Here is a 16,321-nt window from a genome sequence, read left to right as displayed (position 1 = left end):
TGGCCTCACCCACAGACACTGGCTTCCGTCATAAGAAATCAACCCCATCGCCTCGCAACACGAGGTCTGTGTCAGTTACCTGCCCCTCGACCAAATTCAAAACCGGTTTCAAGGTTCCACATCGCGAGATTTCTCCTCTGCCCTCTGCCTTCTGCTGCCCCCTCTCCTTTCACCACATGCCCATCCTGCCTTCCCCTCATCCCAACAGACACCAGGAAAGCTCCTCCACGCGGGTTTGACTAAGGTACCAAATAGGCTCGGGTGCAAAACGACAACTGGAAGAATCCTACTCCGTGACCAGAGCGTTGGTCAATGTCATCAGTTTGTTCAATGCTGACATCGCCCCTCGTAACACTACCCGTCACTCCTATGAGCAGTGTCCTCTCCCTGCCCCGGCCTTGATCTCTGCTTAGGTCCCTCTAGACTCTTCCTGGAGCCCCTACACGCCCTGCCTTCCTGGCGGGACCACTTCTCTGTGAGCTGATAGGACCTGCTGAACGGTAAGGGTTGGGTGACTCTCCAAGGACCAGAGAGGTGCGTGCTTGACGCCCAATGCCAGATGCAAAGGGTCCAGATCCCAGACTGAGCGAGCAGGCGGGGGCTGACCACCCTTCTGCGTCTGAGCTGAGCCTCGTTCACGCTTGTGGTGTTTTCTCTGGTCATTTTCCTCGCACTTTCTCCTTAGTCTCCATGAGAAAATTTTAGATGACATAATGGTTCTCTGTTTATATTAAAACTCAACTGTCCACTTTGATAAGTGTCTGTGCCGTAGCACACTTCCTTGTTTCACTCTGTGTTGACAAACATCACTTCATTGAATGTACTTACCAAGCATTTCTTCTAGCTTCGCTGCGGCAGGTTCGTTCACATTAAATACACAGTCGTTATTTCTAAGAGAAAAAGGAACAGCTTTCTTACTGCATAGACTGGGGGGAACTGCAACCTTCACTAGTCACATAGTAGGACTATCTTCTCTATTTACATAGTAGGACTATCTCTTTGTTAAAATATATTTTTTATTGTGGCTAGTGTTACAGGTACCTCCCATTTCCTCCCTTTCCCCCCTGCAACCAGCCCCCAGGTCTTCACCACCCTACGCCCGTGTCCATGGCTGTGCATGTAAGTATATAAGGTCTTTGGTTTATCTCCTCTCATCCAGCAAGGCTGCCTTTAAACAGTTTCCTGAAGGTCAATGTTAAGCAGCTGGAAGGCTCCCTGCTCCTTCCTGTCCTCCTCCCTGGCTTCTGCTTCCTCCTCCGGCCACTTGAAAGACATGCTGGGAGAGCTGACCCCTAAGCATTACCATTCTTACATCCATTCACTCAGAGAGTCCGTATCTACCTCCCTACACACTCGTGTGTGCTGATGTACTGTACATGTATGTGCATGTAAATGTACACACCACACGACACTCCTCCAATCTTTCCTGTAAGTTATGCGTTTCAGTGGTGGGCCAACGCCAAACGCCGGCCGGCAGCACCTTCTCCTTTGCTGCACACCCTTCCATCTGCCCCGTGGTGTGCCCCAGGGTCACCCGTCCTGACGTGCTAATGGGGAGGGGATGAGGGAGCACCGCGTGTGCGACTCGACTGGACATTCCTGCGTGGCTCTGGACTCTGCTCATCAGTTACCCGTCAGCACCCGCGGGAGCCCAGACTTACACCTTCTTCCTCTCCACCACGCCCAGCCGCACCAGGGCTGCCAAGGCATTTTTCTGTACGTCGGAGGACAGCACGTCGTAACACTGCGAGGCGCCTGCAACAGAGGGGAGGCGTGAGGGGCCGCTCTGTTCCCAGCGGGAGCGGCCAGCAGCCACAGGCGGGACTGACCTTCATCGAGAAGCTGGCTGGTGAACGTCCTGACCCTCGCCAGGTACTCCTTCTCCGTGAAGTGGTCCTTCTCCTCCTCCAGGAGGTGTTTGCAGATGATCTGAGTGGAAGAGGACGAGGGGCTCAGGAAGAGGCAAAGGGCAGTCAACACGCAGCGCAGCGGACAGTCCCACGCCTCCTTCGGAGCCCGAGGTGGCACCCCGAGCCGGGCCGCCGCACGGAGAGGCCTGCGCACAGGCAGGCTGCGGGTGCTTTTTCTCCTTTTTTGTTTAGTTTTTTCTTTTTAGGCTACGGGATTCTCAGGAGCGCTACTGAGCTGCTATCACTGATCACAGTTAGGAAACAGGTTGCAGTAGTGTGCACACTGATTAAAATAGACTTTTTCACTTTCAAGGTTGAAATTAAGTGAGTTACTAGCAGCTTCATTTACCTTGTGCTGCTTAGGAAAAGAGGGGCCAGGCTTTTTGTAATTTTTTTTTTCTCTAAAAAGACCTAAAACCTGCTAGACCCTAAGATACTTGATGATTTCTACCAGGAAAGGTAGAGACGGTATTTATCCAGTAGCTAAGGGCAGGGCTTTGTGCACGGAGGCCTGCGAGGGCCACCTTCCTGACCACAGCAGCCTCGCCGGGAAGGCGGCCCGTGCCCCTCAGCAGTGCCGAGCCCAGAGCCACAGACAGGCAGGGGCCCTCTGACGTTTCCATCCCCAACAACCTGCCTCCCCTGCATGCGGCGCTCTCCCTGCTGACGTGCACAGCAGCCCCTCCTGACTCACTCCTGAGAGCTCCAACTTTCAGCTACTTGCACTTGAACTTCTCCTTTCCCTTCCAACGGACTGTATCAGGCAGACCTTGCGTTTACTAAGTGCCGACTGTGTGTCAAACACCGTGCTACAGGCTCTGAACCAACACTGGGGCAAGTACGGCAATGCCTGGGCGAAGCCGTGGTCACAGGAAGACTGTGCCACTCAGCTGTCCTCCCGGGTCTGATGGGACCGAGCCGCTGCCTGTTCGCAGGGAGCAGGGTCTCACCTGGCGGGTGAAGCCCCTCATCTCAGGATCAGTCTCCCTGGTCTACCTGGCAGCTGGGGAAGACACTTGCCCTTGAGGCCAGAAATAAGTAGCGGGTGGGGAACCTTAGACGCGAGCTTCTAAAGGCTTACATACCTGGTAGCACTCCACAAAGGGCCTGAAGAGGCCTATTAAGAACTCGAACACGGGCTTTCCCTCCTCTGTCACTAGGATGTCCTTCGTCGTCACCTGAATGGTCTCGCTTTTACAAAGCAGGTAGCAGCCTTCTTCAAAGTCCTGGGAGGGGGCGGAGAAGACAGAAGGACCTGCTGAGCGAGGACGCGGCGCCGTGTGCGTGCAGCCAGGGGTGCAGAGCACGAGACGCCAGCTCAGCCCTTCCCAGAGGCTCTGGTTGTTACACGGTGGCCACGGAAGCATTGGTTCCAAGACTCAGTGCTGACTTCGCCCTCAGCCCGAGGAGGCACCACCTGGGTGATGGCTTTCCCTTCCCTTTGCAGACACGCTCCTCAGAGAGGAGGGCACAGCAAGTCCTAGAACCTGAGTCCTATGCGCCAAAGGCCCCGCCCCCTCCTGAGCAGTGCCCAGAAAGCCCACCCCTCTATCCCGGGCTCCCCGCCCCGCACCCAGCTCCAGCCTGGTCCCTCACCAGCTGCTGCCCTGCCAGGCAGGACCACACTCTCTGCTCGTAAAGCAAAAGGCCCCCTCATGCCAACAGCTGTTACCAGGAACATGCGTGCTGGTTGGTAAACTTTTAGCAAGCTCGAGTTGATTGATTTGCTGTAGCTGCACTAAACGTTCAAAGAATGACCCTCTTCTTACCAAATAATCCCTAAGTTATTGATAAATTTAACCCAGAATCAAACTGGAGTTGGCTGACCTGTGAGCGTCCCCGTCCCCCTTTAAGCCGAAGGGAGGGAAGACCCATCTGTGACGGTGCCCGGCCTCCCAGGACTCGCACTGCACACGCGCTCGCTCCTTGGCGGCAAAGATGTACCTTCACTGCGTTTCCCGGAAGGAAGATGAACTCGTCCGACAGGACATCACGCAGGAAGCGGAAGCGGCAGTAGACGTCCTCTGGAAAGGGATTCGTTGCAGAAAGTCACCCCCCGGGAGTGGCGAGGAGTCCAGGACACTCCGAACGCAGCTTCAGAGGCACGTTCCCGCCTCTCGGGGATGAGCGGTGAGGCCCCAACGAAAGCGCCCACCAACCCCACTGTGCCCGAGCGCCAGCTGCCGTCCCGCCCTTTCATGGTGACTAAACGGCACCAAGCCTCTCATCCAGGGCGGGGGCACCTCTTCCTGCCGAGGGCCATGTGGAGATCAGCAACATCATTATCAGGCCCCACAAACTCATCCGCTGAAGTCAGCCCGTCGTTTGGTCAGACGTGTCATCAACTCGCCCGTGCGGCCTTGGCAGGCCCAGACCAGAGGATCTCACAGGCCCTGCCCAGCCCCCGGCTGGACGTCCCCCCCTGCTCCAGGCAGTCAGTCTGGGCTGAGCAAGAAGCCCCACTGCTTAGACACGAGGGACCATCCCTTTCCCGACTCCGGCTCCCGGCAGAGGAGAGAGACAGTTTCTTCATCCCTCTACGCCCCTGGTTCCACACCCTTCTCCAGCGTGCACACGCACACACTAACAGAGGACTCTCTTGTTCTCCTGACACGTAGCGCCACCTGCCCGCCACCCAGAGACGTCCTGTCTGCTGTGCCGTGAGCTCGCTCAGGTTCCTTCCAAGTCCCCAGCTCCAGGCAGACGGGCGTGTATTTACGGACAAACCTAACTTCCGCGTGCACGGGCCCCGCTCCGGGCTGGGGTGTGGGCTGCACAGGTGGGAGGAGGGGTACGAGGCCCAGTGCTGCTCCCTACACAGCACTGAAGGGCCAGGCCTCCTCCCCGGTTCCAGACCACGTTCCCGAGTTACCTTTCTTGCCCCCACCAGCCGCCTGCAGCGCCAGAGCCACCAAGGAGGGCCGGACGAAGACGTTGAGCAGCTGGTTCCTGTAGGCCGAGCACGTGAGGAGCGTGATGTGCTGGTAGATGAGGCCGTCCACCACCTCCGAGTCCCTGGAGTCCACTTTCAGAACCACGCGGTCCCTGTCGAGGCTGGCGATGTTGGAGTGCAGGAGGAGGCTGGACTGGATCACCTCGTCAGCGGGTTCATTGTCTACACACAGGACAGTTGGTTCATGCCAACGGCAAGACGCGGGCGGGGTCCCTGCTGGGAGCCTCAGGCCTGCAACGCAGCAGTGCTGGGGACCTGGCTGGGGATTCAAAGGCCAGGTGCTGGCGTGAGGTTCTAGCAGCTGAGCAATGACCCCCTACATACCCGGCCACATGAGGAAGCCCCCGAAGGCCAGGGTTAAGCCCTTCAGCCACAGCGTCTTCTCCATCAGGGCGTCGAAGTCCATGGCCGGCCGGTGCTGCAGCAGGACGGTGGCCACCAGGACCCACGGGCTCAGCACCAGGTTCTGGATCTGCAGGAGCTGCATCCTGTAGGCGACCTCAGTGACAAAGGCTTGCGTGTCCTCTGACTGCTTCTGAGGGATGTACCTACAAGGCAGAGACAGAAGCAGTTACAGACAGAAACTCACCCCGATTCGTGACACACAATCCTTTCTGGGCTCCACCATCACACTCAGCACACCCTGTGCGGGCCCACCGGGTCCATCCATTCGCTGGCTGGCACCCCTGTAGCTCCCCCCACTTTTAAGTTAGTCGGGTGCTGGCTCCCCTGAGAAGAGCGAACAGTCTGCCTGCGTATTTGACATATACACCCTACAGCTAATCGTTTCTGCCAAGCATATAATTCTTCTTTAATTGAGGCTTTCCACTTCCCCGATGTGTGACCTCAAATAACCACATTCCAGTCCTAGAACTAGTCGAGAATCACAATTCAGCCCGGCCGGTGTGGCTCAGCGGCTGAATGTTGGCCCAGGAACCAAGAGGTCGCCGGTTCAATTCCCTGTCAGGGCACATGCCCAGGTTGCGGGCTCCATCCTCAGGAGGGGGCATGCAGGAGGCAGCCGATCCATGATGTTCCTCTCTTAGTGGCATTTCTCTCTCTCTATCCTTCTCCCTTCCTCTCTCTCTAAAAAATCAATACAAAGATATTTTTTTAAAAAGTCACAATTCACACTTCCAGCTTTTCATCCCTGTTTCTAACTCGGTTATGAAAACACCAGTCTTGCACCTTGGGACCAGGTTATACGGGCTTCGGCTCAACCTCCCAGCTGCCAGAGATCGAAGCGACACGGGGTCTCCGAAGTATACGTGGATGCTGCCAAAGTTTTCCGAGAGAATCCTCCTGGCTTTCAGCAATCCCTAACAGCATCGCAACAGGGGGAAGAAAAGAAAAGAAGCAAATGAGGAAATGGGTTGAGCTGTAAATGAGCATTTCCCCTAACTCCCAATAAACGCAGGCGTGGCCATCCTTTACATACGGTCGTAGATTCCTTTGGCTTGGGCACCCCTAAAAGCTCATACACATAAAGGGTTTCTTCCAGTATCTTATCGTAACTGATGCTAATCGGAACAAGGTAGGTGTCAAAAACTTCTCTTTTGAAAAAAGGTTCCATCACAATATTCAGAAGACCTGCAAACAAAGGGAGAAATGGCTTTCATGTATATCCCAGAGGGTGCAAACACGGCACATACACAGGAAGACACCAAGTGTACAGGACACACTAAGCCCGTAAATACAAGCAGTTACGCTTAAAGAGTTCCGCTCATAAAGAAAACCGTATCTTGCAAAAAAAGCGCCAAGGCCCGGCCGGCGTGGCTCAGTGGCTGAGCATCGACCTATGAACCAGGTCACGGTTCAATTCCTGGTCAGGGCCCATGCCCGGGTTGTGGGCTCGATCTCCAGTGTGGGGCGTGCAGGAGGCAGCCGATCCATGATTCTCTCTCATCCTTGATGTTTTTCTCTCTCTCTCTCTCTCTCTTCCTCTCTAAAATAAACAAAACAATTTTTAAAAAGTGTCAAGTTCTACTTCGCAGCTGCACTGACACCCCCCCACCGCCCCCCACCCCCGCCTCTGGGTGTGTCTTCCTCCTCCGCCTGCGAGGGACCTACCAAATTTAGGAGTCAGAGTCTTGGCGGAGCGGCTTCTTGTCCCTTCGAGGAAAAATTCAACAGGAGCATAACCATTCTTTAAAGAGAAAACACAAACAAACAAAACAAGACACAAAGCCCATTGCCTACGCTCAAAGGATCAAGGCTTCTTTGCTCCCTCCCCAGCTCCCGCCCCGGCCCCTGCACACACTGCTCACAGCGAAGCTCCGACACAGCCACGGGGAGCAGCCAGGCTGCCGAGCTCCGCGCGCTCCTCCGGGAGGAACACGGCTCAGCGGCCCATTCGGGCGTCAGGGACTTAAATGAGGGCTCGCAGGGAAGTTCAGCGAGAAGGAAACAGCTGGAGCACCTGGTGATTGTCTGCATTTACCCGTAACATGGTTTTGACGTATTCGGAGAACACGGCCCAGTAGAGTCTGTTGCCGCCGAAGGTGCGCCGCATGAAGAAGGCGCCCGACATGCGCAGCAGCTCCCCGATCATCTTCATCCCCAGGAAGTCTAGAGGGGGAAGGACCAGCAGTGACTGCAGAGCCTGGGCGGTCCATAAAGACCTAACTCGTGCTCTGCTAAGGAGGATCTCGTGGATGTAAGACACTCCGGTGACCTTCAGGATTGTAGCTTCTGAGGTCAAAGTCCCCAAGAAGAGACATCTCATGGAATGATGGGAAGGAGGGGCTGCGTGGCAGGTGCCTGCTGGGAGGGAACCTTGCACCCTCCATGCACCTCGGGGTTCACAATCAGACTAGCTGGAGCGGGGGAGGGGTGGGGGGGACGTTTTTCCTGCCAAGGGCCATGTGGATATTTATAACATCTTTCGCAGGCCATACACAATTATCCACTTAAACAGCCTGCTGCCCGGCCGGCGTGGCTCAGTGGTTGAGCGTCGACCTATGAACCAGGAGGTCACAGTTCAATTTCTGGTCAGGGCACATGCCTGGGTTGTGGGCTCGATTCCCAGTGTGAGGCCGATCAATGATTCTCTCTCATCATTGACGTTTCTCTCTCTCTCTCCCTTCCTCTCTGAAATCAATAAAATAATATATTTTTAAAAATTAGCTTGCTATATTTGGTCAAACATTTAATTACCTCCCCATGATGCATTGGCAGGGCCAGACCAAATGATTTCTCGGGCCTTACACAGCCCACGAGCCGGATGTCCCCCACCCCTGAGCTAGAGGCAGAGGGAACGGCAGGCCATGTGCCAACCGCAGCAACGTCATCAGGCCGACTTCTTCAGTCAGCACCGCTGCTGACCTTGACAGGCCAGCATGTGTCCACAGGCCCTGGACAGCCAGGCCAACAAGCTCCCCCTCCCCAGTGGACCATCCGGCAAAACACCCACCGTCTTTAATAAAAAAGCCGGGCTAAGGGGAGGAGTTCTAGCATCAGTTCACAGGAGCCCTTTTCATTTTCCCTGATTTTCAAATAACTTCCTCACATGTCCATAGACGAAAATGCGTTTAAAGTGCTTAAGTCCCAGCCGTATTTCACCCCACTGTTTACTGCCTTTATTACCAGCCGTATATGTTTAAACCCCAGCTTCCCTGGCTACCCTAGAGAGGGTAAACACATAACTTATTTGCCTTAGCAATGCTACTTTTGGGACCCCATCCTCCAGGAATGGAAGCACTAGTATAAAAATCTGTGGTTGCGATCATTCCAGCGCACGGTTTAATCTTTACAAGCGAAGAAAGGAGAGAAGTGCACGCACCCATCCCCGCCGCGATGACCGGGACCGGCAGGTCGTAGTTGTACAGAAGGAAAGACAACATCAGGAAGTCGATGTAGCTTCGGTGGCTGGGCAGCAGGACAACCGGGTGCTCCTGGATGGCTCGCTGTAGCTTTAAAATACATAAAGGAGACGCTTTGAATCATTTCAGTGTTCACGTTATTAAAGTCACACCTCACGGCAGAACACGGGAGGATGTGCACACGGATGGAGGGGAGACTGATACTGCGTCTGCCTCCCCTCCCACACACACGACACGTGTTTGAGTTCTAGGTAACCTCACCCAATGCAAGGATATGGGGAAGGTAAATTTTGATGGATCATAACAATAACACTGATGGTCACTCACTTATATTAGGTGGGCACCGTATTAAGCATTGTACGTAGTAAGCATGTTACGCACATTGTTTAATGCCAGGTATTTGTGAAGAGCCTTAGCTTCCTTGTGTGTGGCATGGCCACGCATTTAATAAATGGCAGATCTGGGAACAGAAATGAGGTCAGTCGGAATGAGAAAGTCAGCTGTGCCCGGCTGGCGTGGCTTAGTGGTTAGAGCACCGAGGTCACGAGTTCAATTCCCGGCCCAGGGCACATGCCTGGGTTGCAGGTTCAATCCCAGGCCCGGTCGGGGCTCGTGTGGGAGGCAACCAATCGATGTGTCTCTCTCACATTGATGTCTCTCTCTCTCTCTCTCCCTTTCACTCTCTCTAAAAGGCCATGGAAAAATACCCTCGGGTGAGGATTTAAAAGAAGTCAGCTGTGCGCTCTGCTCCAAACTGGTGTCCACAGCGAGAGAACGTGCTTCTCTCGGGAGATTAAAAACAAAACCTACAAATTTTTAGGACACGGGAAAGGAACAATACTGCCAGGGGCAGTGGGTGCCATGGAGCTGGGAGGCATGCAGGGGAGCTCCCAGATGTACCCCTGAGGCTGTCAACCTCACCCGTGTTCACTGGTATCGATGTGTTGTCTGTTTCTCTGAATCCTAAGCAGGACCGACTGAGGGAAGGAGATTTGTGATCAGGGAGGGCATGGCCAGCCAGCTGCCCTGGCCCCAGGCACAGAGCCAGCCGTTCTTGGGCAGAGACCTGGCAGTGAGTGAGCGATCTGAAGTCACAGGAGGAAACACTTGAGTAAAGAGAATCTTCAGAGGCAGCCAATGGATGCTTCTCTCATCAATGTTCCTCTCTCCTTCTCTCTCTCTCAAACCAATAAAAACATATTTAAAAAACAAATTAAAAAATATAATCTTTATAGGAAAGTGTTTCCTTACAGGAAAAAGCAAACTATTAAGTAACAGAAGTGACAGAATTAGAAAACTCACCATCTGGCAATCATCACACACCACCGTGAGGAGAGCCGAGCCCTGTGCCTGGGGACGCCTACCGGCCAGGCCTGCCCACTGAGTGCAGGTGAGAAGCCGAGGAGCTGCCCAAACAGGGAGGGGCGAAGGAGAGGGGGCTGTTTCAACCAGAAATACTCACTTTCTGAATACCTTCTTCATTGACACACACTTTGGAGTAAATCTGTTTAAATATTTTGCTCAGGGCAAAGGCAAAAAACCGGATGGCTCCCAGACGCAGCTTGTGGCTCATTTCATCCAAGATCTGGCACGCTTCCTCGCGGAGGGCATCCTGGGACTGGACGGACTCCTTGGAGAGCTGGAGGGGAGAGAAGCGCGGAAGCGTTTCTGGAAAAAGGATCCACAGCTCTTTCATTCAAACCAGGTCCACACGGCTGATACTGAGAACTCAAAATTAATACATTTCTCCTTCATGTAGGTGGACGTTGTATATTTTCCAACGAAACACAAGTGGATGAATGATCCTCTTTAGACAACTTCAAAGACTAGGAACTCACAGGGAATCGGCTTTCCAGGATGGCATGTGAGACAGGAGACCAGCCCCCTCTCTATCACATGTGTTACCAGCTTCCACCAGGAGCCACGGCCCTAAACACACAGCATGGCGCCTTTCAGTGACTGCTCGATGCCATGACCAGGTCATGACCAAGGCAGAGACAAGCCTACACTGAAGCCCCATTCGCACCACCTCAGCTACACGGGACCTGCTACAAATCCCCGGACTATCAGAGACGATCAGTGAGCTCCACGCGCTCACAAGGAAACGCCTTCACTCCCACCGCAGAGCAATCTCCTGATAAGGGAACAAAATGCTGGCTGTGTGCGAGCCCTGGCCAGGGCCTGGAGACGAGCGAGTCCGTTTCTGTCCTCAGGGAAGCCAAACTGAATCCTTCGAACCGCCCCCAAACAGGCACTTTGAAAAGGAGGAAAGTCTGTGTGTTAGCTGATGGTTACCCAGTCAGGGCACAGGCCCAGGTTGCGGGCTCCATCCCCAGTGTGGGGTGTGCAGGAGGCAGCCGATCAATGATTCTCTCATCATTGATGTTTCCATCTCTCTTTCCCTCTCCCTTTCTCTCTGAAATCAATAAAGTAATGAAAAGAAGAAGAAAAAGAGGGAAGAAGAGAGAGGAAAAATGCTCTTCCAAGTTGGAAAGCCTGCAACTTGTTTTTTTTTTAACAATCATCCCATTTTTTAAAATTATGATACAAATATACATAATATAAAATTTTCCATTGCAATCACTTTCAAGTGTACAGTTCAGTGGCCCTGGACCTGTCTATAGACTGGTGCTCATGCCCCATCAGACTGCACACTGAAGAGGCAGGAACCCTGCTCCGGTCGCTCACTGCCAGACCCCGTGTCTAGGACAGAGGCTCACACACGTTCTGGCTATGGTATACATTTGATGAATGTGCTGAATGTAGCTAAACCTAAAAAGATACAATAAGCCCAGCCCAGCCAGCGTGGCTCAGTGGTTGAGTGTGGCCCTAGGAACCAGGAGGTTGTGGTTAGATTCCAGGTCAGGGCACGTGCCCAGGTGCGGGCTCCATCCCCAGTCGGGGGCGTGCAGGAGGCAGCTGATCCGTGATTCTCTCTCATCACTGATGTTTCTCTCTCTCTCCCTCTCCCTTCCTCTCTGAAATCGATAAAAATATATTTTTTAAAAAGATACATTAAAGATAGCCAAATAAATTCATAGCATCAAGAAGAGAAAGAACTTGCTGACCAGGAACAAACCGGGCTGCGTTGAAGAGGACTCACTTACCTGCTTAATGACATAGTAAACCTCTTCGGAGTTGAGAACACTAGACTTAATATCGTTTGGCGTGCACGGAATGAGCCCCTTATACAGGAGGGGGGTGTAGCACTTCATGGCAAACTTCAGGTCACTGACATGCCTCCTTTCCTCTAACATATCTTCAAAGTCATCCCACTTTTTGAGCTCCTTCTGTGGACAAGGTAAAGGAAAGAAAGTCAGGTACATCCTGTATAATAAGTCAGGACAGATTAGGGACTGTAATTGTAAAGCTTTATTTCTGCCCAATTTGTATGCTGTGACATGTGACAAGAGCAGAGTGACCGAGTGTTAGATTTTCATATTCCAAGAAAAAATGTAAATAGGATCAATAAATTGATATTGAATTATCATGTTTTATTTTATCTTTTAAATGTTTTTTTTTAATTGATTTTAGAGAGAATGGAGGGGGATAGAGAGAGAGAAACAAAGATATCAGAGAGAAACATCCATCGGCTGCCTCCTGCATGCTCCCCGCTGGGGATCGAGCCTACAACCCGGGCATGAGCCCTGATGGGGATCCAACTGTGACCTCCTGGTTCATAGGTTGACACTCCACTGAGCCACGCTGGCCGGGCTATTTTTTAACAGGATTTATTTCATTGTAAATATATAACTTAATCTTTAATATTTTTTGAATCCTCACCCGAGGATATGTTTATTGATTTTTATAGAGAGAGTAAGCAGAAGGGGGTGGGGGGGGTGGGAGTGGGGGAGAGACAAGCATCAATGGGTCGCCTCTCATACATGCCCGACGAAGGATGGAAGCTGCAAGCCAGGTACGTACCCTGATGGGAAGCAAGCCCGCAGCCTTTCGGTGCACGGGACGATGCTCCAGCTGACTACCCGGCCAGAGCTTACTCTTTAATTTTTAATAATGGCTGCGTTTTAACAATGGGCTTGCAAGCTTCATGAAAATTTAACGATCAGCTCTGACAGCGAGTACAAGACTACAGACTCCGGCTGCCAGCACTGGAAACGAAATCCTCTAAGGACAACGGGATAGAGTGACTAATGAAAAGGGGTGGGAGTGCTCTCGAGATTGAATGGCTGGGGAAGTCCTCTCTGGGGAGGAGAGCTTTGTGCTGGGACCTCAATAATAAAAGCAGCAGCGGCTGCCCGCCTGGTGATGTGGTGTCTTGTAGCACATTGTAAGGAGTTGAGATTTTTTCATTCAGAGTCTAACAGGAAGCCATAGTTTGGGTGACGGGTGCGCCAGCGATCCCCCACCCCCAACCTCCTTTGCATTCTGTGGTCTCACTGCAAGACTTCCCCAGGCCAGTGGCTTAGGATACAACCTACTTGTGATGGTTGCCAAGCCTACATGTTTAGACCAGCCCTTCCTCTTTGCTCGGCTCCCATATTTCTAACTCTATTCGGATGTCTCCCAAGCCCCTTGTGATGGATCTGGTCCATAACATAATAATCCACAAATTAAAAATCATTAACTTTGCCCCGGCTGGTTTGGCGCAGTGGACAGAGCGTCGGCCTGCGGACTGAAGGGTCCCAGGTTCAATTCCAGTCAAGGGCACATGCCTGGGTTGCGGGCTCCATCCTCAGTAGGGGGTGTGCAGGAGGCAGCTGATCGATGATTCTCTCTTATCATTGATGTTTCTCTCTCTCCCTTCCTCTCTGAAATCAATAAAAAATATATTTTTAAAAAATCATTAACTTTGCCTCCCCCATCTCAAACTGAACACAACCCCAATTACACCCTGACCAAACCTGCTCTGTCCGCATCTCCTATCTGCGAAAGGCATCTCATCCACCCAGTTGCCCAATCACAGAAACCAGGAGTCAACCTGAGTCTGCCTCCTCTTCCTTAGCCACCCCTTCAGCTGCCCTCCACACCCCACAGGCGGCCCACTGCCCTCTCCCCACACTCACTGTCACTGCCGGCTCGGGCTGTCTTCCCTTCTCTGTCCTGACCCATGTCCAGGATCCTGGCATCAAATTCCCTCCCCAGCCAGACTCTCTGTCTACAGTCTCCACTTCAGTGAAGAAGGAGAGGTTATTCATCTAGATAATCATGGCAGAAACCAAGCAGTTCTCTTAGACCTTCAACGTACTAATGTGATCCCCTTAAATGGTGCCCAGTAAAGTTCAGATTTTAGCCGTAAGGGTGGGTAAACACGACACATGAAATCCCTTTGGGAAATGTAGCCTGCCCCCTCTATTCTAGCCTTCCCTGACCCCTTGGTTCCCGACGTGTAGTGTTCTTACATGGATGCCTAGAGCAGGCTTCCTTTCCCTCATCTCCCTTCACATCTCAAAAACTCAGCGCAGGCGTCACCTTCTCTGGTCCCAGACAGGTCAGGGGCTCCTTCTCTCACTCCCACAAGGCATTGCGCATGTTTCCACCACTGCCCTTGTTCCACTTCATTGCAACTATTTGTTTACTTTCGTGACTTCCTTTGAAGTCCTGAAAGGCGAGGGCTAGCTCTTTAACTTCTGTGTCTTGAACACTGAGAAGAATGACTAAGGACTGTTTGTTGCAATCAGCGATATCTCAAGTATCTCGAATACCACTCTCAGATGAGATAGCACATTGCACAAGCACAGGACAGGCCTGAAATAGTAATAGTAAGGAAAAGCTCAGGACACCATGAGAGGAAAACTATGTAATCACAAGACATGTGCAGCGTCCGTCCGAGGAGAAAGCTCATATACAACTGCCTAGTCGTTCACATGAAAAGTTGAGAAAAGTCTTATCAGTAAAGAACCATTGGTGAATGGGGAAGTAAAGGACCAACTCTCTCCTGTAATATAGGAAACTAGAGGCCCAGTGCACAAATTTGTGCACCGGTTGGGTCCAATGGGGTGGAGGGGCCGATCAAGGGCAGGGCCAGCTGGGGGTAGGGGCTGCGGGCAGTTGGCCGGCTGAACACCCGGTTGAACTCCTGGTCGAGGGGACAATTTGCATATTAGGCTTTTATTATATAGGAGGATTGTACTCAAGTCACAAGCCAGTTAGGACTGAAAAAGGGACCTACGCCTGTCAGAGCCACACCGCAACCCTCTTTCTACATTCCTTAGGGACTCCCACAGGGGCAGCAGTTAGAGGTCAAATATTCCCACCACACACCCGTCGGGTGGGAAGGCCACGAGGAGGGCCGTTACAGTGACGAGCCTGGGAGAAGTGGACCGCTACCAGCAACGAAGAGCTCCTAGCTCCGCCACGAAATGGGCATTTCCTCTCGTTCCAAAGAATACTGATCTCTCAACCGGAAGGCAGCCACATACACATACACATACATACCCTCTTTTGAAGCTGTGGATTTTTGTTTGTTTGTTTGTTTATCTTGCTTTTTTCTGTTTTCCCTGTTTGACCTCAAACAAATTAACATTATGACACTAACTGCTAGGACAAGCATGGTGGCAAACCTTTTAAATGCCCTCTTTTATTTCCTCCTAAAGTAGATAAAAATTAATCTATTGTTTAAAAAAAATACAATCCGTTACGCCAGTATTATGCAACCCCGAGCGCTACAGAGCTCTCGTGACAATGGTGAGTGACCAGTAAATGTTTTGTTGGCATAAAAAGACCTGTTAAAATCAGGAGACAGAGAGAGGCGGTCGGGGGAGAAGAGGCAAGGTGGAGAGAGGCTGGGTGGCAAAGGGACTTGTGGAAAAAGTACAATGACAAAAACAGGCAATTAAAACCACCAGAAGTTCCAAATCTCCCTAGATTTGTTCTAATCAACAGAAGGAATTGAGCGACAAAATAAGACCCGAAGCAGGGAAGACATGGGACCAACTGACATACCTCGATGTGGGGTTGGGGGGACGAGAAGAGATAAACCAGAGAACTTTATATACTTATGGGCACAGCCCATGGATCCCGGCAAGAAATAGGGTGGTGAAGACCTGGGGGTGGGGGGGTGGGGGTGGGGGAGGCTGGGAGGAGAGGAGGAATGAAGGGGGAAATGGGAGATATCTGTAATACTAGCAACAATAAAAAATATATTAAAGCCCAGCTGGCCTGGCCCAGTCGACCTATGAACCAGGAGGTCAGGGTTCGATTCTCAGTCGGGGCAGATGCCCAGGTTGCGGGCTCCATCCCCAGCATGGGGTGTGCAGGAGGCAGCCGATCCATGTTTCTCTCTCCCTCTCCCTTCCTCTCTGAAATCAATAAAAATGTAAACACATACACACACACACACACACACACACACACACACACACGTGTGCCTGTATTTTTTTTTTTTTAAAGACTTAAATCGTAAAAACTCTCTGCCCACTGATGAGCCCAACACGCTCCGGCCGGGAGCGCAGGCCGAGCAGAAGGGCGGGGTGGGGGCCCGGGGCCTGCGGTTCAGGCTGGGTGGGCCCGCAGCTTCCTCGGTTTCGCCCAAAAGGGGGGCCGGGGGGGGCTTGGGGAAAGCCCCCCCCCCACGCCCTCCTGCTTTGGGCCAGGGGGGGGGCTTTTCGGGCGGGCCCCCCCCCCCGGGGGAGGGAAAAAGGGAAAGGCGCGAGAAGAAAAGGGGCCCGGGGGAAACC

General features: G+C 52.4%; 2 protein-coding genes across 3 annotated transcripts in view; one reads left to right on the top strand and one right to left on the bottom strand.

Annotated features, from left to right (window-relative positions):
• Nucleotides 1-11,969, bottom strand: part of GNPAT (glyceronephosphate O-acyltransferase) — a 12,615-nt gene extending 646 nt beyond the window's left edge. The window contains exons 1-14 of one of the 2 annotated variants that reach the window (XM_014447858.2): nucleotides 11,792-11,969; nucleotides 10,147-10,323; nucleotides 8,645-8,774; nucleotides 7,304-7,431; nucleotides 6,934-7,009; nucleotides 6,302-6,453; nucleotides 6,052-6,182; nucleotides 5,188-5,411; nucleotides 4,783-5,025; nucleotides 3,855-3,934; nucleotides 2,996-3,136; nucleotides 1,830-1,929; nucleotides 1,662-1,755; nucleotides 829-890 (exon numbers count right to left, since the gene is read on the bottom strand). In XM_014447858.2, the coding sequence (XP_014303344.2) occupies nucleotides 829-890; nucleotides 1,662-1,755; nucleotides 1,830-1,929; nucleotides 2,996-3,136; nucleotides 3,855-3,934; nucleotides 4,783-5,025; nucleotides 5,188-5,411; nucleotides 6,052-6,182; nucleotides 6,302-6,453; nucleotides 6,934-7,009; nucleotides 7,304-7,431; nucleotides 8,645-8,774; nucleotides 10,147-10,323; nucleotides 11,792-11,941 (1,888 nt within the window). In that variant the 5' untranslated portion in view covers nucleotides 11,942-11,969. Of the gene's footprint in view, nucleotides 1-828; nucleotides 891-1,661; nucleotides 1,756-1,829; nucleotides 1,930-2,995; nucleotides 3,137-3,854; nucleotides 3,935-4,782; nucleotides 5,026-5,187; nucleotides 5,412-6,051; nucleotides 6,183-6,301; nucleotides 6,454-6,933; nucleotides 7,010-7,303; nucleotides 7,432-8,644; nucleotides 8,775-9,986; nucleotides 10,117-10,146; nucleotides 10,324-11,791 lie in introns of those variants that run through there. The other variant, XM_023746708.1, reaches the window with a different exon arrangement.
• A 613-nt stretch (nucleotides 11,970-12,582) lies between these two features.
• CUNH1orf131 (chromosome unknown C1orf131 homolog) overlaps nucleotides 12,583-16,321 on the top strand; it is a 12,104-nt gene continuing 8,365 nt past the window's right edge. The window contains 1 exon segment of the mRNA XM_023746701.1: nucleotides 12,583-12,600. Coding sequence (XP_023602469.1) covers nucleotides 12,583-12,600 — 18 coding nt within the window.

The sequence above is a fragment of the Myotis lucifugus genome, unplaced genomic scaffold (assembly GCF_000147115.1).
Source record: "Myotis lucifugus unplaced genomic scaffold, Myoluc2.0 scaffold_724, whole genome shotgun sequence".
NCBI lineage: Eukaryota > Metazoa > Chordata > Mammalia > Chiroptera > Vespertilionidae > Myotis > Myotis lucifugus.
This window is presented reverse-complemented; position numbering and strand designations above follow the sequence as displayed.